This window comes from Nymphaea colorata, chromosome 9, assembly GCF_008831285.2.
Source record: "Nymphaea colorata isolate Beijing-Zhang1983 chromosome 9, ASM883128v2, whole genome shotgun sequence".
Lineage (NCBI taxonomy): Eukaryota > Viridiplantae > Streptophyta > Magnoliopsida > Nymphaeales > Nymphaeaceae > Nymphaea > Nymphaea colorata.
Window position 1 is genome coordinate 16,203,606 of NC_045146.1, and position 23,261 is coordinate 16,226,866.

At 40.3% G+C, this 23,261-nt stretch overlaps 4 protein-coding genes across 7 annotated transcripts; 2 read left to right on the forward strand and 2 right to left on the reverse strand.

Annotated features, from left to right (window-relative positions):
- Positions 1–1,748: 1,748 nt before the first annotated feature.
- Positions 1,749–3,950, reverse strand: LOC116260843 (probable WRKY transcription factor 17). Of its 2 annotated transcripts, none has more exons than XM_031639359.2 (3): positions 3,311–3,948; positions 2,786–2,911; positions 1,749–2,063 (listed from the first exon to the last, which is right to left on the reverse strand). In XM_031639359.2, exons 1-3 carry the CDS (start codon positions 3,889–3,891, stop codon positions 1,901–1,903), a joined length of 870 nt encoding a protein of 289 aa, XP_031495219.1. In that variant the 5' UTR covers positions 3,892–3,948; the 3' UTR covers positions 1,749–1,900. The 2 variants fall into 2 exon arrangements, with proteins under 2 accessions (XP_031495219.1, XP_031495220.1); XM_031639360.2 differs by having other exon boundaries at positions 1,914–2,079; positions 3,311–3,950.
- Positions 3,951–8,931: 4,981 nt separating this feature from the next.
- Positions 8,932–13,892, forward strand: LOC116260842 (uncharacterized). Its single transcript, XM_031639357.2, has 3 exons — positions 8,932–9,426; positions 10,184–10,290; positions 13,050–13,892. Exons 1-3 carry the CDS (start codon positions 8,977–8,979, stop codon positions 13,759–13,761), a joined length of 1,269 nt encoding a protein of 422 aa, XP_031495217.1. The 5' UTR covers positions 8,932–8,976; the 3' UTR covers positions 13,762–13,892.
- Positions 13,893–16,288: 2,396 nt separating this feature from the next.
- LOC116259899 (nucleotide-sugar uncharacterized transporter 2-like) lies at positions 16,289–21,152 on the forward strand. Of its 3 annotated transcripts, XM_031637886.2 has the most exons (8): positions 16,289–16,677; positions 17,423–17,574; positions 17,708–17,916; positions 18,049–18,142; positions 18,339–18,505; positions 18,747–18,917; positions 18,998–19,296; positions 19,942–21,152. In XM_031637886.2, exons 1-7 carry the CDS (start codon positions 16,581–16,583, stop codon positions 19,278–19,280), a joined length of 1,173 nt encoding a protein of 390 aa, XP_031493746.1. In that variant the 5' UTR covers positions 16,289–16,580; the 3' UTR covers positions 19,281–19,296; positions 19,942–21,152. The 3 variants fall into 3 exon arrangements, with proteins under 3 accessions (XP_031493746.1, XP_031493745.1, XP_031493747.1); XM_031637885.2 differs by lacking the exon at positions 19,942–21,152 and having other exon boundaries at positions 18,998–19,517; XM_031637887.2 differs by lacking the exons at positions 17,423–17,574; positions 19,942–21,152 and having other exon boundaries at positions 18,998–19,517.
- A 142-nt stretch (positions 21,153–21,294) lies between these two features.
- LOC116259900 (photosystem II 5 kDa protein, chloroplastic-like) lies at positions 21,295–21,918 on the reverse strand. Its single transcript, XM_031637888.2, has one exon. It carries the CDS (start codon positions 21,759–21,761, stop codon positions 21,408–21,410), a length of 354 nt encoding a protein of 117 aa, XP_031493748.1. The 5' UTR covers positions 21,762–21,918; the 3' UTR covers positions 21,295–21,407.
- Positions 21,919–23,261: the final 1,343 nt, after the last annotated feature.

Here is a 23,261-nt window from a genome sequence, read left to right on the forward strand (position 1 = left end):
AGAAGCATGATAAACCAATGAAAAGTCATGACTAGGATTGTCACTAAATCCAATTTAGATCTTATATCCAACTGAACCACACACAAAAATGAGAAATGAAAAAAAAAATGATCTTTAATTAACAATTTTGATCAGATTCAGATATAAAAATTAACGTCTGATTGAATTTGAATTTGAATGTAAGTAAATATTGACTAGATTCAGATTCGAATTTAGATCGAACATTGTTTTAAATAAATGTCCTATACTCAATGCTTAAAAATCAGATCTGGACCGAAATATTAATCTGAAAATTGGATTCAGATTTTGGATTTGAATATGGTGTGATGTTTTCCTATCCGAATTAGAATATGAAATTGAATCCAAATATATAATTATCTTAGAAACGGACATGATAAAGTCTGAATCCAATTTGAATCTCATCCGTTGACATCTATGAGTTTGTCATATTTTCACGGGAAATAAAATTGAGGCTCCCAAAAATTTGCTGAAGGAGATTTCGCAACAAAATTTAGATCGACCAAGGACTCTTCAATGACAATGGTGTTGTCACCATATATCGAGGACAAATTAATTCCTAAAGTGGGTGTAGCTCCAACACGGCACATTATATACATTATGTTTCATGTCTGGTATACAATGATCTAGAAGAAGGAGACTTGGAGAGCAGCCATATCAGTAGCATTTTGCTTTGCATACATGGGTCATGCCCATCCTGAATCCAGAATACCAGAAAATGTGTTGCAGAATGAATCAATTAGAAGATAGAAGAATACAGGGCAGGTTTAGCACAATTCAAGTAGAATTTTCCTTGTTGATTGTTCTATAAGCTTTCAATCTGGTAAATCATTGAGAGCCGATCTTGAAGTGCATCGCAGTTAGATATTGGCAGAAACTGTATGTATATGCCCAAAAAACAAGGGAAAAAACCACCATATTCTACTTTGAACCGTCCAAAATATGAAAACAGAGCATGGCATGGCAGATGACTTCATCTTAGAAGCAGGTCCTTGTCTGCAATCAGATGACCATCCAAGAAGAAGCCTGCTCATCTTGCATTAAAGATGGAAAGAACATATACCGCATGCGCGCGTGTTTGTTTCCTGCTTTCTGAAGAGGGTGTTTGTCCCTGTCCTGAGAGGGGAAAACCGGCTCTCGGGAAGAGGAGCTGGACGTCCAGTGGAGGGGACGCTCAGTTCCCAGTTTTCAGACGGTACCCAAATGGCGACCTGCAGGACGGCGCTCTCCTGAAAGGCGGAGTTCCTGTTTCGCAACGAAACTGAACTCTTTTGGAAGGTTCCTCAATAGCAAGTGATCAATGCTTGAGAAGACCCAGAAACTTTTGCTGTGCTATTTTCTTGTGTTCTTTGTTTGCTTAGGGCAAGAAGAAACATCTCAACTGCTGTGTTGATGTTGGGTGGACGATTTTGGTGTTTTTCTACTCAAGAATCCATTGATGAACTCATTTCCATTCCAGCTGGTAAAAACTGTAGGAAACATTGCAGCAAGATCATTCGAATTTCTCCTCCACATATCGCTCGCTTAATGAAGAGGCAAGAAAACGGAGAGGAAATGGTGGAATGAGAGAAAGGAGAGAGGGAAAGAAAATGAGAAAAAAGTCTGAAAACAAAAACAGGAGACATTCTGCAAAAACGAGCCAACGTGCAAAATCTCTCTCCCTCTCTGTTCTCTCTCTCTCGCAGACTACGATTCCTGAGAAGCGCAGAACATCATCAAGCAACGCAGGATTACAAACAGAGGAGGAAGATTTCCTTTTCCTTCTTTTCTCGATTATGGGTGTTGAACACAATTGAGTGATGATAAGATGTGGTTGGAGATCTACCAAAATGAGAAGGGAAAGAAGAAAAAAATCAAAAATTTTACAGGACATTATGTGAGATCAATCTACAAGCCGGCCTGCTGTAATTGGTTGAGAGAGAGAAGAGTGAGAGTGGTTGTGCTCTCCCTCATAGGTAACAACCAGCACGGATGGATCGTCCGAGGCTCTCTCCACATGCTTCCTAGCAGGGCAACCCCTGAAGCTGCTACACTTGTAGTACCCTCTGCAATAAACCAAAACTAAACAAAGATCATTCCCTTAATCAATAAAACTGACCCTAAATTGATACATACAAGACCCAATGACTCCCTTGATCAATTAACAAATTGGTATAAATATAAAAAGTAAAGACTATGCGCCGCTAAAATCCCACAAAGTGCAGTTAATTACTACTCTATTTTTTTATTTCTTTTAGGACAGGTTGAAGAAAAATCTCCAAACACAACCTCACATAGGATGAAGAGAAAACATTTGGGACTTTTTCCTTATAAATTAGGTTTTAGGAAAGTGAAAACCAAATTTCTGTTAGTTGAATGACGACTAACCAAAGCTTATTTTTCAATTTACACAACTTAGTTTTCATTTCGAGGACAATAATTAAGTCTTTGTGAGGATCCTATAATTAAACCTGATCGATAAGAGCAAAGACATTGAATCTCATTCTGAAAAAGGTGGAGGCGAACAGCTTTTACTATTTCCAATGAAAGCTCAATTTACAGAAGGACAACAAGAATTCAACAAGTTTTTCTCTTCTTTTACCATTCTTTGTAGACATGTTTTCGCCTCTTTCCAGAAAGTGGTTTTCAAATCATTACGGAATAAATTGAAGAAAGATTGTTTGACTTGGAGAACCAACCGCGTAGAGTATTTCACCATGCAAATTTTCTTAAAGAAAATAGTAGCCCTCCCCTCATATTTCTGAATTCATGAAAGAAGAAATAGTACCTAGGGTGTGGGGATCCTTTAATGGGCTTTTGACCATATTTCCTCCATGAGAACTCATCCGAAGGAATGTCTGCCATCTTCGAGCTAACAGCCGGCACCCTCACCGTCTTCGTCACCCTCGATTTCCTGCAAAACCAACGGCCAAAAATTTAACAAATCTGCGACTGAGACAACTTTAAATAATTCAAAGCTTTAGATATATATATATATATATATTAAAAGCAGAAGTGTTGTAATTCGACCGCGCTCGACTTAAATAATGTGTTTGTTGCCGTCAAATGAAAGCAAACCAGTACTGGTCACTAAGTCCTCCAAAAGAGATTGAAAATTATATATATCTATAAAAAAAGCCTTTTATTTCGGAGAATTGAAATGCATAATGTAGCATGCACCGTTCAGGTCACCAACTAGTCCGGATTTCACGCCAAAATAATTTGTAGTTTTTCAAAATTTTCAGCCTTAGCCAACTGATGAATTACAAGAAAGACAAATCACCTAAAATAGAAGAAAACGTAAACAATTTACCTTCTTTTAGAACAATGGCACTTTCCAGCCTTGGCGCCAAGATCCTCAGATTTAGGTTGGCATCGCTTCTTAGAAGAGGAGGAAGAGAGGGGAGGCCTACCGGAGGCGGTAGGGCGAGGGAGGAGGGGGGGCTTCTCCTTGGAGACGATGGGCTCCTTACTGAAGGAGCTAGTGATAGAGAAAGACTGGGCATGGCGGTGGTATGACGATGGTGGTTGCGGCGGCAAATGCATGGGCTTCGGGCAGTAGACCTTCGGCGGGTTAGGCGGCGGAGGGGAGCCGGAAGAGGTCGGAGAGGAGGAGCAAGACGCGGCGCAAGAGGGCGGGGCGCGGCGGAACCGCGCGTGACCGGTACGGCCCAGCAGGGAAATCACCTTCCTGAACCGAGCGACGGCCAGATTGGCCACGGCGCCGCAATCCATCTCCATCGCGGCCGCGGGGCTTTGCTGCTTCTCGGAGATGAAGCGGACCAGCTGCTCCACGCTCTTCAGTCCCGCCGCCGCGGCCTCGCGCACGGCCAGATCCTCCATGTCCACGGTCGCCGGTAAGTCACTCAGGTAAGGCATCGTCTCGACGGCCATGTTTTCCGGCCGGAGAGTAGGAATCTGTGAGGAAGGCCGTGGAGAGGAAGCATCGCTTTATAGAGAAGCGTGGTGGGGTGGGTGACGGACCGACGGCTTTTTCTCAGGTTAGAGAGGTTACGAGAAAAGTCCGCAGACTGACATTTTTGTCCTTTTCATTTTCGCAAATGACATAACCATGAATGTCAATGAAAGCGTTGGAAATTTAGAAACCTTGACTCCAACGTCGTTCTTTCTACTCTTCCCTTTCATATTTTATGAATTCTAAGCTTTGTTTTTGTACTTATAACTTATTTTATTGGAGGCATCAGAAACTCGATGACAATTAACAAACAAAGTTGTCTTTATTTTCAGGTCGGCGACGGAGGGATGCAAAAGGCAAGAGGAAATTGACCGAGGACAATCTCGTCATCACGCATCCGGGAGAGTCAAACCCTTCTCGAGAGTGCGAGGCATCGAGGGGTCGCGTTCGTCAATGGGGAAAGGAGGTGACCGGGGATGACCGGTTAATGTGGGCCAACGGGCCGCCCACCTGAGCGTTCACTTGCTACCGGCTCTTCCAGTGGACTGGACTGCAGCCGGTGGCCCGAGGCAGTAATGATATTCCCGACTTCCCATGCCGCTGACGTGGGCGGAAATCTTGTGGTGGCACCTAAGTTGGTGCCAGCCTCAGAGAGTTGACCTCTATAGCACGGTGGGTCCCACCTTCACAAAGCTGAGGTCGACGGGCAGCTCGGGCAGCTTGCGTTCCCACGGCAGGTCGCCTGCTTCCGGGCAGGGAACGAATACGTATTAATAATTATAAATACGCGTTTAACATCATTTTTTTTTTTCGTGTAGGGAACGAGTACGTATTAATAATTATAAATACGCGTTTAACATCATTTTTTTTTCGTGTTTTTAGAAAAACAATACTTTAATGAGTCGAGTTCATATAACTCAAGCTCCACTCTCACCAATGTGGGCTCGAGCTAAACACAAAAACCATGTTCTAGAAACTCATTAAAAATTGGTATGAAATAAATCATATTTAACGTTTGAATTTGGAAGTCAGCGCTTGAAATCACGTGTTTCTCGAAAAGAAGATCGGGATGTATCATATCATCATATATCTTAAAAGCGAGTAGTCTTACATCTACGAAACTTCTAACAAGTAACAACCTTTTATAATCGGCCGTGGTTGAAATGAATCTCAAGTTCAACGCGCTCTTCCATGCCACACCTTGGAAGGAAGACGCATGATATTGCACCTTGGAAAACCTACTTTCTACTTTAATTTGAGTAATTATAGACTCGAACAGACCGTTTTTAAATTTTAACTAGTGTTAAAATATTATTTTTTAAAAATTTTATATAAAAAAAGTAAAAGTTTTTAAAATTTACATATAATTTTTAAAAAAAATTGAGGTAAAACCAGGGCCCATACGAACCCGACCTTAGCTTTGCCCCTGAGTTGAGTCGATTAATGAGAGAGGAGACCATTACGAGCGTTATCCGTTGAAATCGCGTAGACCATTGGATGAGCCACCGAGGGAACCTTTAGCTGCAGTTAGGAACGTAAATGGATCGAGAATCTTGGATTATCGGTTCGATTTTGTGTTTGATTAGTCAAAACAAATCCCGGATTCAATTGCTAACCAAATTCAAATTTGACATATAGTCTCAATACTGAAATCGAATCCAAGTGAGATAGATGTCTTCACTTAGGATCCAGTAAGGATCCGACTCGATTATTCTCGAGAAAAAGGCACCGCCATTGCCAACAAAGGTATGGCCATTGCTTGTAAAACTGAAAGAAGAGAATCTGGAGATAAAATAAAAGAGTGCCTTTAACTTGAAGATGTTCTAGTCGGTCGGAGATTTTGTTGTTCATGCATAAATACAGATAAAAAAAAAACACACAACAAATAAAAAAGAATGAAGGATCTTCACGTGTCATTCAACAGACGATGGCCGAAATTTTTTCTTTTTCTTCATTTATTTAATGTTGGGGAACGTTCCATTTCTCACCCAAGCCTAGATCTGGAGAGCACAAAGAAAGAGGTTGACTGGGTTCGGTCTGCCACTGAGCTACGTCAAGGGTCAAAGACTAGAATCTAGCCTTTTGACTTTAGGCTGGCCGCCTGGTTTTTGAAGCATTGGACACCAAACACTTCGAGAAAGGGGAAAAGCAGGGAGCATCCTTGGAGGGGAAGTTAAAGAAATGTAAACGCACGATAGAGGGTTTGCTTGGAAAGTGCACATAAGATCAAAGAAAAAATACGCATATGATCCGACCAACATTATTTAACTTGCCTCTCAAGGATGCTTCCTGCTTCTTCTTCTCGTTTTCCCTTATTGACTTGCTTGGTGCCAAATTGTTTGACTGCATTTTTGTGTGGGCCAAGGACAAGGGCCCAAGCCACCTTCTAAGTCCAAACGCGGTCTAGACCCTACTCAATAACACAAACAAAAACACATTTGAATTTGACTATTGGACCTTTCTTCCTCTTTCTTATATTTGGTTAGTTTGGCTCACTGTGCCGCCGACCCCACATCGGACCGGAAGACGTCAAGTGAAATTGAAAATGTGAGTGGTGAGGGAGCGTGATGCGGGAGAGAGAAGATCTCTCCCATTTGGCCGTGCCTTCAGGATCTAGAGCTGCTTTGGCTTCGACGAAGTCAACCAATGCAATGCCATTCACCTCATAGCTTTTGAACCAAACTGTTCCCCTTAGAAGAAACACCAAATGTAAAATTTCAAACCTTGGACCGCCTTTTTTGTAAATTCTCATGCATGACCATGCGTTTCTTTGTGACATCTAGAGAGCTTACCTTGCAAAGAATGATTCAAGTTAATAATAACCCACAATTGTTTCAAATGATGCAAGCCATGGGTGTGCATTTAGCAAATATCAAAAAGTTAATGTGGATTTTTTCTTATCACAAATTTCTGACCGGGCATTTGAAAATTTCCCATAAAAGTATCATGCATTGCTTTTGAGAGAGAGTCATCACATATTTGGTGGGCACAGCCCATAAAGTGTGTGAGATGAGCAAAATTTTCTCAACAATCAATCCCCAATTCAACTCCTCCATCATATCAATGATGCCCACAAACTTAGTGTTGTTGGGAATGAGTCAACTTGCTATTAGAATTTTGTCATTTTTTGCTCTATCAATTTGATTCTGACCTAACTATCAATGAATTGTTTGTACCAATGGACAGTACTTGATCCTAATAGATCGCCTGCTAGTGGGGAACACATTACTTTGTTAACCACCCAGTATTGATCATGTGAAAAAAGGGAGGAAACCAAAAAAAAAAGAAGAAGAAGAAAGAGTTTGGCTGTCAGCACAACACCAACCAACCCAACTAAAGTGATTGTCTTTCATTTGGCGATTCGATGAGAGGTTAAAACCAGCTCCTCCTTTCTTCCTGCTCCTAAAATACAAGGCTAAACCAGCTTTGGTTCGACGCCCGTGCCAAGGTCTAAGGAGATAATGCTCACTAGAATAGAATAAGGATTGACCTTTTACAAGTCCTTGGTCCGATCAGTTATGCTGAACGACTGCATAATCCAAATTATTTGGAAACCTTTTCACTCTTATATATTGTAATATAATTTCTCTAAGAAAAAACATAGATCCTAGCGTGTAGGACCTCGAGTTTGAGTGTTGACTAGATTCCTCACGATAAGTGGCCGTCTAAATGTGACTCATGGTAAAAAAAAATTATAAGAAAAAAGACACGAAAGAGCATTAACATCATTCTTTTATGATTATTTTTTCTCAAAAACTTTGATACAAAATAGCTCTTATAAGAATTTGGGATATTAGACCGTTATGAAACCCAAAGTGTGGCCCATTGGCCCAACCAAGTCAAACCGTAGTGGCGACTTGAGAACACAAGATTTGTCCCCCTCGTTTTTTAATATGTTGCGCCACTAGCGTAACTCTTACGTCAAGTTTTGGAAGCATAAATACAAAAGCTCTTTTTATTTGAACGGAGAATCCATCTTTATCTACGGTTCCATGGAATACTGACCTAATAATTAACGTACTTTATAACTTGACCAACTTTAGAAAATGTTTTCCTAACACCTGTTGTTCTTTTGATTGATAGACTGATAGCAGGAAATTAAATGTGAAGATTCATAGTTGATGTTTATGAATTTGACTGTCCCATAACATAGTAGGTCAAATTGGCGGGCTAGTGTAAGCTGGTCATCCTATGAGCGCTATGTGTTTGGGAAGATATCCAAGGAGATCAAGGTCCCTTCCTCCTCCCCCTGGTCCCCGAGGTGTAGGGTGGATTCCAAATTTGAGTAAACTTACTATTACTCATTTTAACTTGGGAGTAACTTGTGGACTGTGACCGTGCTTTTACCACATGGCAAAGGCGAATGGGGTCAAAGGGCCATGGTTTCTCCTTAGATTTTTAAATTTTTAAAAATTTAGGTGTAAATTTTTAGAATTTTTAGTTTAACTTATATAAAAAATTATATTTTTGACTCTATTAAAATTTTGAAAATATAGTTGTGACTTCACCTTTGTCTATTAGCCTATCAGTATGAATTGTTATGCTACGGTCCTTAAACTGATTTGTGTGTTTGGATTATAGAACAAAAAAAAACACATTTTTTGGTGATATCATTGTTACTCTCTTAAAAAAAAAAAAAAATTCAGCGCAACTCTTTGTCTACGTCATTCATGTTTTGGAAGTAAAATTTATTTTTCACTTGTGGGTATCATATCATGCAAACATCCTGAAAGGTTAGAATGGGCAATTGCCCACACCAAACCATTAAATTTACATTATGTATATAAATTTTATTTTCATTTTTTTTTTTAAATTTAACGTTTGAGTGATCCTTAACAACAAAATTTCTGACATCGCACACTACAATTTTTTACTGCTGCTAAACGGCAGCTTGGGCATGTCCTCCCGGCGATACTTTTCTAATTTATCGCGATATTTACTCTTGAGTTAGAACTGGACTGTGCACATGAAAAATGGTCGGAGATTTCCCTCCAACAGTCAAAAGAAATAAAAAGGGTTAGGGTTTTTAAGGGTTTTCTTTCTTCTTCTGGTAAAGTCGGTGAATGAAGGGGCAGCTCTCGTCTTCCTCCTCTGCTAAACTCCTGTCCTCAACTCTTCCTTTCCTCCAATCCGCAAGTCTGTCCTCCATGGCCTCTTCTTCCCACGCTTCCCCTCCCATTCCCGATGACGACGAGCTCTGCTCCTCCCTCGCCCTATGCTCTGTCCATTCATCGTCTTCCTCTTCGTCGCCTTCGTTGATGTCGCCGTTGTTGCGGCCGGAGCCGCCCGAGCCCCCCATCGGTGGCCTGGGGCCAGTGGAACGGGCGTGGGCGCATTGGAGGAGGCTGGGGGAGCCCAAGCTGATCGTGGCGCCAATGGTCGACAACTCCGAGCTCCCCTTCCGGATGCTCTGCCGGAAGTACGGCGCCCAGGCCGCCTACACTCCCATGCTTCATTCGCGGATATTTACGGAGAACGAGAAGTACCGGTCGATGGAGTTCACCACGTGCAAGGTTCGTTGGTCCGGGCATTCCTGCGAGCTCTTCCGTTTCTTTTACTGAAATTTGCTCGTTTTGGAGTTTGGTATTGTTGTCGATTTGCAAATTATGGGACTACTCAATCGTACAATTCGGTATTACCTTTGATCATTGAGTTAATGTTCAATTCTAAAATTGAGTCAAATTCTATGCGCAATGGGTTTCAAACACTTCAAATTATCTAGTTGCCTCCATTTTGCTCCATGATTTTTGTGAGGTGGGTTAAGCTCGGGGATTAGACTATTGAGCCAAAAAATAAAAAGGAAAAAGAAGAAAATTTCATTGTTTATCCTACCATCTCTAGAGAAGCAGTCCTCAATGGCCCTGTTGGTCCTACTACTGAGAAAGATATACTTGCTTAACCAGAAAAAGCATGATAAGTTTCCAACTGAACTGTAGAGTGCAAAATAATTATGCAACTATTGAGCTCATCCTGCTTTTAAACCTTGCACCCAATGAATGTTTCTCTTATTGGACGAGCTTGGTGCTATCCTTTCTTTCAATTATCACGAACTTCGCTTTATTCACGAAAATGCACTGTTTCTATCTTACATGTCTAGCGTTCATTGAGTTTGAAGCTTGCGGTCTTTTTAATTTTATTGATGATTAGAGAAGTTGAGATGTTTCCGTCTAAGATGTTTTCTGCTTTCCCTTCATTTTTTTGTCAATGTTATATTCAATTATTGCATTTTCCTTAAAACGTTTTACAGGATTTGTTGGATTTGATATGCAGGAAGACCGTCCTTTATTTGTTCAATTCTGTGCAAATGATCCTGATATTTTGCTTGAAGCTGCACGATATGTGGAACGTGATTGTGACTATGTTGACATTAATCTGGGGTAAGTACTTTCTTTATGTGATGAAATAAGTTAAATGCTTTCTAGCTGTTACCATCTTCCAGCAATGGACCATTGACAATGCGTCGTACTAAAACTTTACAGACTTTACTAATAGTGTGATAATATCATGTCTTCAAAGCCCTTTTCTGATTGAATTTTGTTGGTCGATAAGTTTTGTGAGAAATATGGTCCAATAAGGTTTCTACAATAGCTTGTTTTGTTATTTTGCTTATGGCATTCAAAAGGAACACATCTATTCACATTAGTTCATCTTTTGAAACACATACTTGTTGCACTCCATGCTTCATAAGTTTTCCTTCCCAGATTATGGTGTTTCATACTGTTCTTTTATTACTTCACAGTAATTTTAACAAAAACCAACTTATTTTTGTTAAATTTTGGTTCAGTATTTGATCTCGTTGTTCCCAAAGCTTCTACCTTAAGGTCTGAAGCTGTGGAGAAAGCACTTGCACGGAGGTTTTCAACATGATAATCCGTCCCACTTAAAGGTGCAGATGTGTAACTAGTCGTTCAGAATTCCTACAATAAAGAAAGCTGACCCAACTGATTTGGTTGGGAGAAAAAAATGTTAGATTGCAATAAATTTTTCATAGTTTTTTTATCTGTTTTCCTTCTGGTTAAACTCATTTACAAGAGCAAGCCTAGGCACACATTTTCAAAATCATTTTATCATTACAAAACATGTAGTATTTTATATTGTATTATTTTATATAGTTTCTTGGACAAACGTGTTATGCTAATCTTCACCCAATATATTTTGCGATATTACAATTTTGTTTAAATTTGTCTGAAAAAATTTTGATTTTGTTTGCAGCTACAATAGGTACTATTCAAAATCACATAATTTAGTTGACAAACGTTAGCTCAATTAGTAGAATCCCATAGCACGTAAGTGAACCTTCTGTATGTCCCATGGATGAATTGCCTATATGAAGAAATGGCATTTGTGTGGTTGAAACAAGCTGCTAACTTCACCTCTTTGCGTTCTTGGTCCATAAGTTTGATGGTAGTTGAAAGAAGCAGCTATTTCACCTTTTGAATTCCTTTCTAGAAGTTCGAACTTTGAACTTAGTTTGCTAGATAAAATATCTTGCATTGATCCACATCTTGTGTTATCCATTTCTAAGGCCCCTTTTGGTGTTAAGTGCACAAGCTACTTTCATTTTCCAAATGTCAGCTTTAATATAAGCATAAGGAGAACTTGACAGGGTATTTCAATTATTAATTAATGATAAGATGGAGTTCCCACATTTTAGCACTTGCTGCCCCCTTTCTTTTAATCTTTAATGTGGTGAAAGATGGCCATATTAGTAAATGAATTTGAATTGCTTTCAGGTTTCGACGCTTTATGTCCTCAAATGCACAAGTAGCACCGTTGGCTTGATTCTTGAATGGTCTCATACATGTCAAACTCTACATCCATTTACTTGTGACAGATCTAATGCCGGTGTGGCAACTGGTAATTTTGTGGCTCTTGGTCATTTTCTTTCCCAAATTTCTTGCAGATAAATTTAAGATGATATACAGTAAAAGTACTTGAACAAGCTTCCTTTGAAGTTTGAAGTTTTCCGGCTTAACTTCCCCTGACATAAATGATGATGTGGAGAGAACTTTTGCTTTACTAGCTTGGTTTTTTGATGCTTCATTTTGTCCTATGCCACAATGGTTGATACTACCCAGGCCATGTACATTGTTTAATTCAATGTGGTAAGGCTGAAGCTTTGTGTCTCTGATCATGCATGAGAAGAAAAAGGACTTGCCTTTTGATTCTCCAATCTCTTGTTGCTTGGTCCTACTTGATTGAGGACTGGTAAAATTAACTTGTCATTTGCTTTCCCAGTTAGTTGCAGATGAATTTAAGACAATATACAGTATTGAAAAGAGAGAAGTTTTGTATTTCTAGCTTTGTGTTTGGATGTTTCACTGTCGCCTATGCCACAATGCTTTACACAAGCTGGACCATATACGTTCTTTATATTTCAGTGTAGTAAGTCCGAAGCTTTGTCTGTGTATTTACATGCATGAGAAAAAATGAGTTGACCTGTCAATTCTTCAAGTTGTTTTGTTGCTTGTTCTTGGATAACTTTCATGGATTGTGTGTTGGAAACTGAAAAGCATTTAATTTGTACTGTTGGGTAATATTAATGGAATGAGAGGAATCAAAAGAAAAACTGCTAGGTAAAGGTCACTGTCAAGTTGACAAGATAGAATTGCATGACCGACTGATCATTGCTACATTGCAATGACAGAGAAGAGGAAATGGGTGAAATAACGTTCATTGATGTATAAGATACAGGGGCGCCATGTGCATCATCCTAACTACCAATGAGGGCACGTGGCATAGATGCTACTGCATAGTTAATAAAAAAGTGGTAATAAAGGGGATAGAAGACGAGAGTATCCCTATGAGTGCATACATGATCCATGCTACTGGGTGATGGTCACGAACTCCAAATTTCTCTACCATGTAATTTTACCTGACCATGTAACATAGTTGAAATCTGTTCCTGTATAAGTGGCAACAGATGTCGCTTGCAGTGCATCTCTTGTAAAATCTGCCTTGCAATTTGCGTTTATCATCCAATATTTGTGTTGATCAGAAAATGATTCAAATGAAGTGCGAGATGTTGCTCTATGACACTATCGATGTCCTTGAAAATGTTGCTTTCCTTTTGAGTCCTTACTTTCCCAGGTCTTTACTTTCTCACACTAAATTGTCCATTTGCTTGTTACTGCAGATGCCCACAGCGCATTGCCAGACGTGGCTACTACGGAGCCTTTCTGATGGACAACCTTTCCCTGGTCAAAACGCTGGTGCAGAATTTAGCTTCTAAACTTGATGTGCCTGTCTCCTGCAAAATCCGCATTTTCCCTCGCCTCGAGGACACCCTTGCATATGCAAAGACGCTGGAAGAAGCTGGCTGCTCCCTTCTAGCCGTCCATGGAAGAACCAGAGATCAGAAAGACGGAAAAAAGGTTAGAGCAGACTGGGATGCTATCAAAGCTGTCAAAGACGCTATGCATATTCCAGTCCTTGCCAACGGAAATGTGCGTCATCTTGATGATGTAAATGACTGTTTGGAGTTTACCGGCGTCGATGGGGTGCTCTCAGCAGAATCACTTCTGGAGAATCCTGCCCTTTTTGCTGGATATCGAACAACTGAGTGGAAGGAAAATGAAGCGGAGGAAGGCGAATTAAACCAGGCAGAATTGGTGGTGGAATATCTGAAGATGTGTGAGAAACATCCAGTGCCATGGCGGATGATTCGGTCGCATGTCCATAAGATGTTGGGTGACTGGTTCAGGATTCAACCTGATATTCGAGAGGAGTTGAATAAGCAATCAAAGCTTAGCTTCGAGTGGCTGTACGACATGGTGAAGCGCCTCCGCGAGAGGGATGTCAGGCTCCCGCTTTACATAAAGGGTCATGGTGGGGTTCCTGCGTGTTGAAACTACGCCTTCAATTTTTTTCGTCGAGTTCTTTACTTACTGATGAGACGGATAAAAACGTGTATCATTCATTTATATACTGCAGAAAAATTCTGTAAAATTTTCTTGTCAGATTATTACCCTACTGTCAATTCGTGTGGGAGCATCTGTTCGAACTTATATTTATCCCAAAGTGACAGTCTTTTTCGTATGTTTGTGAGTTAATAGAGCACGCTGACCATGATTCTTCTTGTTGAAGAATTGTGGGTTCATGATGAGGAGCACAAGGCGCTATGCAACTCGTTGAGTAAATTGATTGCGCTACTCGAGTGCTAGCAATTGGCCATATGACGCACATGAGGTGATGGTTCTGCATACATGTGTCATGTGCTCGTAGTACACACACATTTGGAAATTGACACCTAAAGGGATCCAATGCTTAGAAACACACCTGATCTTTCTATTGTACTCTTTAGAGAGACAAATATGAACTAATCGATATATGAAAGTTGTTTATCTAAATGTATTTACTTGTTTTAATCCCATTAACCCAACTTAAGTGGGTGATATAACTTAGGGCCTAACTATTAGAAGGTTTTTAAAATGAATGCTGCAAATGTGCTTTTTTTTATAATATTTGAAAGGGACGTGCACTTATGGATCTCCAAATCTTTAAATGTAGTTTAGTTTGGCAACAGAAATTATTGTAGCTTATTTTTAATCAGTGCTGCGCAACCAGCTTGTTGGTTGAAAAGGAAATAGGAAGAAGTTCAAGAAAAGCATCTCTTGGCACGCCATGACGGAAACGTGTGTTCTCGTGCTCTTTTTTAACTTGTCAGCTTCTCTATTGGCGATAATGGAATTAGTGTTGCCATTGAAAATATTATACTCGACGACCCACAAACTGCTAATGATAAACCTCTACTATTCTCGAATGTCCTTCTGACAAAAATAAAATAATCAATATGCCGTCGAATTTGTCATTTTGTGGGAGATACAAGTTTACCATGTATTATTCGCTGCGACTGCAGCACCACAAATACCCACATAGGAAATCAATTTTCTTTTTTTTTAACTTCAGGTTGAAGGTTGTAAGCTGACCCACCTACTTGAGAGTGTCATGTTGTGTTACTTGATAAAGAAGCTGACATGTTTCTGTTTTGCCAGGAACAGCTCTGCCCATCTAGGGTAAGGTTTGGACTTTCAAGACCTTCACGTTGAAAGGCGGAATTCCGGCACCACCAGTGCATCTCCGGTCGGCCTCTTGCCTACCAAATAAAAGAAATGTCCCTTTCTGATCTACCATCTTTTGAAGATACATAAATGCTAAACCTGTCAGATTTGCCTTGCCACCACCTATGCACATTCAATTCATTCAAATATGTGGGTTCACTGTCAAAGCCACCGTGGAACCAATCCTGCAAATGGGAGCTTTCACTATAGTTGTTGAAGTGATAAAGAAGCTTGTACCAAACAGCCTGAAGTAGCAAGGCCTTCATCTTCCTAATTGAAGGGGATCATATGCTTGACCTATAATCCAAGCAATGCTCAATGATGCTAACCCACTTAATAAAATGTTCTCATAATTGATATATTTCTCTTCACTAAATTATCATTAATGTGTAGGTATATGCAAGTGATGGCCTATTCTAAAGGTGCAAAAATAAGCATGGTTTATCACGTTTTATAGGATCACATCCATGGGAAAGCCTCAAACCCTAAGTTCTAGATTTTGTGTATTGGCTTTAGGGAGAAAAGTTCCCAGATAAGGCCACCACATTGCTTTCTTTCTTTAACAAATCCTTTCGTTTTCCAACACCAGGAAAGCGTACCCAAGATACACGACTTAGTCGCACTCTCGACAGCTTGGTCCCTGCATTTCGCATCCAAAAGGAATTGAACTAGTGCTACCTTTTCTACCATAAAAATGCAATTATTTTTTTGTATAAGGAGAACTTAGCGGCAAGCTGAATCTATTCTTCGCTTTTCCGTCTCTTTTGTACATGCATCGAAGCAAGCACTTTATTCGTTCTATACGCAAAAGTGTTCACTTTTACATATATCATGCGATCGTAGAAGCAAATGTGGGTTTGGGAAAAACTCATGAGAAAAATTCCACGACAAATGGCAATACCGTGCCGAACATTGTAATTATGAACACAACAACAAGTCCAATAATTACATAAATATCAATAAGTTGGAATTAATGTTCTTTAAAGCATTTGAATGACGGTAAAGGTAAAATAATTGCTCCATATTTAGCGTGAAGATGGGTGCGTAACTTTGTTGAAGAAGAGACCAACTGTGTGGATATATACTGTATTCATTTATTTCCGGGAGAACCAGATCACCCTTATCTTCATTTATTTCTGGGAGATCCAGATCACCCTTATCTTTATCTAGTTTTAGTAACGAAGTAATAAAAAGGATCTGGATGAACTTTACTCAACCAAACAAAATGTTAAGCACCAACAATAAAATAACAAATAGAAAATGAAAATCAAAAGAATAAAGGATATGAGTCCTTTTACATTTGAATTCCCGAGGGCAGATGTCGCCATAAACAGTCCTTCCGTTCCTCCGATCGCTTCTGCACAAGGACTCATGGGAGTCACGTATCCCCACCAAAATTTTTAGATAAGAAAGCAGAAAGCCGGAACTCACCCCCTCCTCGTTCCTTTTTATTTCTTAAACTCTCCGTGGCTCCATTAATCGGATCCGCCCATCGATGTAGAGTTTAATAACCCTTTCATCTCTATCTCTAGTTATTCGGAGAACCCATCTTGGGATTTTCTTCGTATGGGTGCTCTGAGTGGTGCATTCTAGTTAAAGTGAAGAAGATGAAGGGATTCGACTTCTGGGACGCCACGGCTTTTCTGTTCGGCAAGGATGGAAGGAAGTTTCTCAAAAGAAAAGACAGTGACGCAGGGGAGGCTGGTATGGACTCTTCCTTCTAGAAGCTTGAGTGCCTATGGTGTTTATTTTCTTTGCATTGTTTCAGCATTTTTCGTCTTCGCTTTTATATTTTGTTTCGTTAGTTTTCTGCATTTTCCCCTTCTTTCGAGCAGGCAATGCTGGATAGTTTCATGCAGTTTTTTCTTCTCTCCCTTTCTTTTTCGCTTTATTTGAGGCTATTTAGAGTGAGAAATGGGGCATTGCTTGTAGGAAACAATTTATTTGGTGTTGCAGATATGGGGAAAATTAAAATAATGACATGCAGTTCCCAGTGAATTTAATATAATGTATGCGGTTGTTTGGTTGAGACCCACCAGTTGAATGTTGATGATCTCCAGATAATTTTGACCAAGAAATGAGCAACTGCATGCATGGTTTTCTTGCACGACTGTTCCAAAATATGAACCAAAATTATAAATACGCAGTGTTTAAGAAAAAAAAGAAAAAATATTTACAGACTTTGTAAGTGGAGTTTACTGGTCTGGAGAAAGACAATGCAGATTCATTATCAATCAAAGACTCAATTGGATAATGCCAATCTTATGTAGTTAACTAGATGATGCTTCTAATGAAACAGGAAAAACGACTTTCTGTATATTTAATATTTTTTTTGTTAGCCTAGACCATCTGGTTGATGTCATAAATGGTTGGGAGAATGGTGTGCTTCCTGCACTTGGTTCACATGTTCATGAATGTAGCTGGAGTCCTGAAATTTATCATTGATCAGGGCGCACATTGGAGGAGATTCGGGCATCTATTTTTAGCGAATTTCGAACTTCAGAAGGAGCTAGACGCCAACAGCAACGATTCTGTGGTCCCTTTGTGGCTATGACATTTAATTTTTTTGTTGGAGTTAGTATCATCATGGCAAACAAAATAGTGAGTTTTCAGTCCTCCTTGAATGAACAGAGACTCTAGGCGATGGGCTAAAAGCAGCTCCTTGGTTGCTATTTGATTCTTCAACTGATCCTTCTTTATCCGATGATGACTATGATTTTTCCTTTTGGATCAGGTTTTAGGTGATATTGGATTTAATTTCCCGATTTTCCTCACATTTATCCATTATATAGTGAGCTGGCTGTTACTGGCTCTCTTCAGAATAACTTCATTGCTTCCGGTGTGTCCTCCATCAAAATCAACCCCCTTCAGTTCCCTCTTTGCCCTGGGCACAGTTATGGCCCTCTCCAATGGCCTTGCAAATGTGAGCTTAAAGTATAACAGGTAAGATTCTGTCTCTGTTTTTGGAAACCGTAAGTGGTAGGACTAGGACCTAATCATCAATGCGATGTCTACTTGGGTACTGTATTAGAAGCAATAAATCACCCTTAATTGTTATTTTATTTCCAAATTCAGCATAGGGTTTTATCAGATGGCAAAAATTGCTGTGACACCCACAATAGTTCTCGCGGAATTCATGTTGTTTGGCAAAAGAATTACCTTTAACAAGGTATGCTTTTTCCCTGTGATTTCTTATAGCTTTGCAACTCTATGATTAGTATGTTAGTTTTCCTGTTTTGAGTAACTGCAATTTTATGCCTGAAATTGAATGACATGTAGCTGTACTATATAGATGACTCAGTATGTCCAATCTCTCTCTCTCTGTGATAGCTCCACTTTACTTAGAATGCTATATGAACGTGCAGGTATTGGCATTAGCCGTGGTATCATTAGGTGTTGCTGTCGCAACAGTGACAGATCTGCAATTTAACTATTTTGGTGCTTTCGTGGCACTAACATGGATCGTGCCAAGTGCTGTTAACAAAATTCTGTGGTCGAATCTGCAGCAGCGCGAAAATTGGACTGCACTTGCGTGAGTATCTCTTCATGCTTTCCTGAGGATATGATATTTTTTGAACAGGTTACAGTTTTCTAGTGAAATCTTGCAGCTTAGATGTTTGAAAAGTATCCGTCTTGATTTTCTACCAGGTGCCATTGAATAGAATGCCTGTGTCATTCCCTGCAAACACACCCCTTTCCATTTTTTTCACATAGCTTTTAGTATCCAACCATATCTTCTTTTTATGTTTTCTAACTTAGCTTTTGGACAACAGCTTGATGTGGAAAACCACTCCAGTGACCCTTCTCTTCTTAGCTGCTTTAATGCCATGGCTTGATCCTCCTGGAGTATTACTATTTGATTGGAGCTTCCGCAACACTGTGGCTATCCTCATTTCAGCTGCTCTAGGTTTTCTGCTCCAGTTGTCAGGGGCATTGGCGCTTGGGTAAGAACTCAGCTTGATTATTTACTACTGAACTTGCAATTCAGTTTCAAAAGCTACTAAACAGTATTTATTTTTTGCAGGGCTACTTCTGCTACTAGCCATGTTATCTTAGGTCAGTTTAAAACATGTGTGATTCTACTGGGAGGTTCCTTATATTTTCACACAAATCCAGGACTAGTTAGCACATGTGGGGCTGCAATAGCTTTACTCGCAATGTCTGTCTACACCTCCCTTAACTTGAGGCAAGTTGAGCCAGAGACTAAGCTGCCATCTAATGCTGCCTCATTCCTCCCAAAGCCCAGAACAAAGGAAGAAACTGTCACGAGTATTGAAATTGTGAATGCAACTGCGGAATCTGTTTGATAAGTTGAGACTCAAGGTCATTGCAATAGGCCATTAACTAACCTATTCTTTTTTTCGTTCTTTTGTTAATAATTTAGGGTGATACTTTAGTTTACCCTTGAATTCTCATATGCCTTAGATGCTTCATCTAGTGTACAGCAACTAACAATGGGAAATTTGAAATATAGCTGTTCCTTCAAGATTTTTGAGTTGCTGCCATGTCAATGCAGTAACCATTTGTTTACAAAGCTTTCTTCACTTTCTTTGTCTACGAGCCCCCTTCAGCCCTCTTTAAAGCCTATCCTAAAATCCTAGATAGCTATTAAGAGGCAAATCCTCCTTTTTCTTTTCTTTTGTGGTCCAAGCTTGTAGTTCCATTCGTAACTCTCTCAATATCCTTTGCACACTTCATGAATGGAGTTATTTATTACTAACTGAAACTCCAGGCAACTATTCCGAGCTAATGAATGCTTGGATCACCTCTTATGCAATTTTCCTCCGTTAGATTAAACTGTTTTTTCTTTTTCTCCGAACCTGAGTTTACCGTCGCTTACTTTAGGTGATACCTTGAGATGGTATTAACATGTTTTAATCAAATTCAAGCGACTGCACGCATCCCCCCTTACAAAATTGATATTTCTCTCCTGTTTGTATGTAAACTTGACTCTGTTTAATTTGACAGGAAAAGCAAATTAATGCCAGCACAAAAGATGGTTCAGGACTTGAAAGCCATGACTAGGATCGCATACGAAAGAAATGGCCCAAACAGACATCCGAGTTAGGCATCTTAAGATTCTTCCTGCAGCCTTAGGACCCATTTCTTATGGATAAGTGAGGTAAAAGGCTGTCTCTTGGAAAAAGCTTGCAGTTTGAAGGACTGGGTATGTTTCTTAGTTTTCCGTGAGAATGTGCTTCTCCCAAATCCAGAGAGAGGATTTTATCTTTGGAAGTGGCTAAGCCCAAGGCGGGGAATGTGCCATAATGCACTGTGGTATATGGGTTGCTTTCCTTGGGAAAGCCGTGTGTTCCTGCCTTACAGAGGGGAAAACAGTACAGGAAAACAGACATCTTGCTTTGGCACAGAGTAAAGCCCACAGTCGAGCCACTGTTAAATTCATGACATTATGATATGATTCCAATGGCAGAACGGTAGTCCTCCAACATGGTAGTAGTCTACAGGCACAGATATAAGCTAAACACCAGCATAAAGTCTTCTTAATGGCAACTATTACTAACTTAAAGGTGCACATCCAACGTATTCTGCATCCTCAGCATAATAATTCACAGTCTCGAATCCTTTCCATGGTCTGCTATTCAACTCTATTAGAGAATCTTCCCCCTAAACCTAAACCTGGCTGTCGCAGCAATTCGACCTGTAGTGACCCCTTCCTCCACGTGCAGTTTCAAGCGAAAAGGGAAGAAGTCTGCTTAAGAACATAAGCCAAGAATGTGCAATTACTCCAGCACAAATATTGAAAAAACTTTTCGTCCTCGCCATCAGTTGGTTTCGTTCATGTATTTCGAATGCCAGTGGTAGAGCACTGCGCATCAGCAATTTGCATAATCTGTGAAAATGATTTGCTGAGACGAAAATGATTTGCTGAGGCAGCAACTCTCTTTCGAAAAGCTCACAAATTTCTCAGACACTTGTACAGCTCAAATTTTGGGATTTTCACACAAACAATGCCACAGTCGTCTAATTGGTGAATGATCAAGTCATTGAAGAAAAAGAGAGAATCAAGAACATGCCATTGATCGCGTATCTCCTATAACATGCGCCGAGTCGTGGGCACCAACTCTGACGTTTCGGAGACATTAGTATTATCAATCCTCTTAGTTAAGGATACCATAAAAATTTTGTAACTATCAAAGTATGTACCTTTATAAATTGATTAAATGAAAAAAAGCAGAAGAAAACATTTTGTCTGATTATGTTTTAAAATGTTGGAAATGTCATATTCTCGAAAAGTTTGGCGGCTCGAACATGCATCACCTCTACTGTAACGATTGTGACATAGCGCTACAGGGGAAGCCATTGAAGCAGGAATACCATTTAGCAAGAAAGCTTTACTGAAGCAAGTTGGAACGTACATGAAACCACGATGGTAAAAAGAGTTTTACCACCAAACTGCATATTTGTCTTCTTACTCAATTGCGGCAGATGCGAGCAGTGGGCATGGTGACACACACTGGAGCGTACAGCTTCTTAGCCTCAGGACTCCCCTTCTTGGGCTCATCGGCCGCATTCGCCTCCCCGGTCGCCGACGCCACAGACCAGAACACAGCAGCTGCAGCGGCGCCGAAGACGATGTCCCTCCTGCCGCTGCTCTTCTTCTCGACGACCTCGGTTTCTGCTGCCTGTGCCCTGACCACGGCTCCTCCCCTGGGCTGCCGGCTCAGTTCCACGGCCATCCTCGGCGCCGCCGCCGGAGACCTGGAGAGCTTTGAGCCTCCAAAGGCTGACGAGGCTGGGCAAGAAGCCGTCACTGTTAGTGATGCCATTTCCAGGTCTCAGTCACCAGAACCTTTGGAACAACTCGTCACTCTTACTCTCTCTGCCTTGCTTTCTCTCTCCTCAATCTCTCACGCGTATGTTGGTTCTTCTTAAGGAGGTTAGAGATGTCTAAAGGCTTTGTGTGGCAAGAGTTTCTTGGTTTTTTGCCTCATTCCATGGTTGTGATATCTCTGCTTGCTTGTTTGGGACTTTGTGATCCATTTCCTTATCCTAGCCCAACTTCTGCCCAATAGATTGCATATACGTGTCACGTTTATCTGACTAGTGTTTTGCATGACATGTGGATACAGTGTCTGTGGTTTCAGTTCCATGCAAACAACCCGACCGATCGGATCCGATCCGGGTTCATTGATGAGGAAGGGAGTTCAATTGAGACTTTGTGGTTCAAGGGCTACAAGGGTAGGTAGCCTTGCAAGATGAAAGAGATTTTGGAGATTAGTAAAAGTATGGGCTCTTTGTTCCAGAACTAATGCAATAGAGGTTTTTGTTTCCAATGATTTAGAAGTTGACATGTGGTATAGGCATCCAAAACACTCTACTGGTTTCTCCACTCATTTGAAAATAGGAATTGGTTAAACAATCTTGTGTTGGTCTCAAGGGGCATAGTGCAGCTGGTCGAACCGACTGACTAGTGAAAACTCAGCTGTTATTAGTTTGATTTTCATGGGTTCTACTCCTCTGAACTGCAAACAATGAATATGCAACATTTTAGATGATGGTATTACATCTTCCTACTTAGGTTCTTCTGAAGCAGCATTAGATCTTATGAATAGGGAGAAAGAGAGGAATTCGGCCTCTTTGAAGTATCTCTCCTCCCAACATGCATCACTGTATGAAGCTGGGTGCAGTTTGTGAAATTCCACACCATTACTTGAGTTTGGTTCTAGTTTGGACTGAGATTTATGACTTTTCAAGTTATTGTAGACGAGTCAGAACCGAATAATTCATTTTACTTGAAGCATAGAAGCAATAGCAATATGAGCTCTAATTCTAGATTCAACTTCTCTTGTCATCTGTTCAGTATTTGCTTGCTTGCTCCTAGTGGTGGAGCCAAAAATATTTGTATGAGGGGCACTAACACATGTAACTAGGTAAAAAGATATCAAGTACTAACATAAAAATAAACAATTTATGTGGTATTGGTGCATGCAATTGCCCTCACCAGCCCACTCCTCACTGCTTGCTCCCTCTCTTGTTCAGATCTGAGATCCTCACGGGTCCAAGGTAAACAAATGCCCCTTAAGAGTGTGTTTGATACCCTTGGATGTGAAATCAATGTGAGACATAGCTAAACAAAACAAACAGTAGATTTCAGAAGTTGGGATCCGGTTCATGTTACATGTTAAAAAACTTGTGAATCTTAAAGGTCCAACCGGTCTCATCTGAGATCCTCGGTAACCGAGCAAAGATCACCGCAGAATGAAATCCGGAATTAAGAAACGTCCCGTCGAGATGCTGAGATGGAAAGAGCACTTCACATGATCTTT

Coding starts and splice junctions, on each gene's coding strand:
- LOC116259900 (XM_031637888.2), bottom strand. CDS start 21,761: ATGGCATCACTAACAGTGACGGCTTCTTGCCCAGCCTCGTCAGCCTTT.
- LOC116260842 (XM_031639357.2), top strand. CDS start 8,977: ATGAAGGGGCAGCTCTCGTCTTCCTCCTCTGCTAAACTCCTGTCCTCA. Junction 9,427..10,183: donor TGGAGTTCACCACGTGCAAG/GTTCGTTGGTCC, acceptor TTTGATATGCAG/GAAGACCGTCCTTTATTTGT. Junction 10,291..13,049: donor TATGTTGACATTAATCTGGG/GTAAGTACTTTC, acceptor TTGTTACTGCAG/ATGCCCACAGCGCATTGCCA.
- LOC116260843 (XM_031639359.2), bottom strand. CDS start 3,891: ATGGCCGTCGAGACGATGCCTTACCTGAGTGACTTACCGGCGACCGTG. Junction 2,912..3,310: donor TGCCATTGTTCTAAAAGAAG/GTAAATTGTTTA, acceptor TTGGTTTTGCAG/GAAATCGAGGGTGACGAAGA. Junction 2,064..2,785: donor AAAGGATCCCCACACCCTAG/GTACTATTTCTT, acceptor GGTTTATTGCAG/AGGGTACTACAAGTGTAGCA.
- LOC116259899 (XM_031637886.2), top strand. CDS start 16,581: ATGAAGGGATTCGACTTCTGGGACGCCACGGCTTTTCTGTTCGGCAAG. Junction 17,575..17,707: donor TCATCATGGCAAACAAAATA/GTGAGTTTTCAG, acceptor CTTTTGGATCAG/GTTTTAGGTGATATTGGATT. Junction 17,917..18,048: donor GTGAGCTTAAAGTATAACAG/GTAAGATTCTGT, acceptor TTCCAAATTCAG/CATAGGGTTTTATCAGATGG.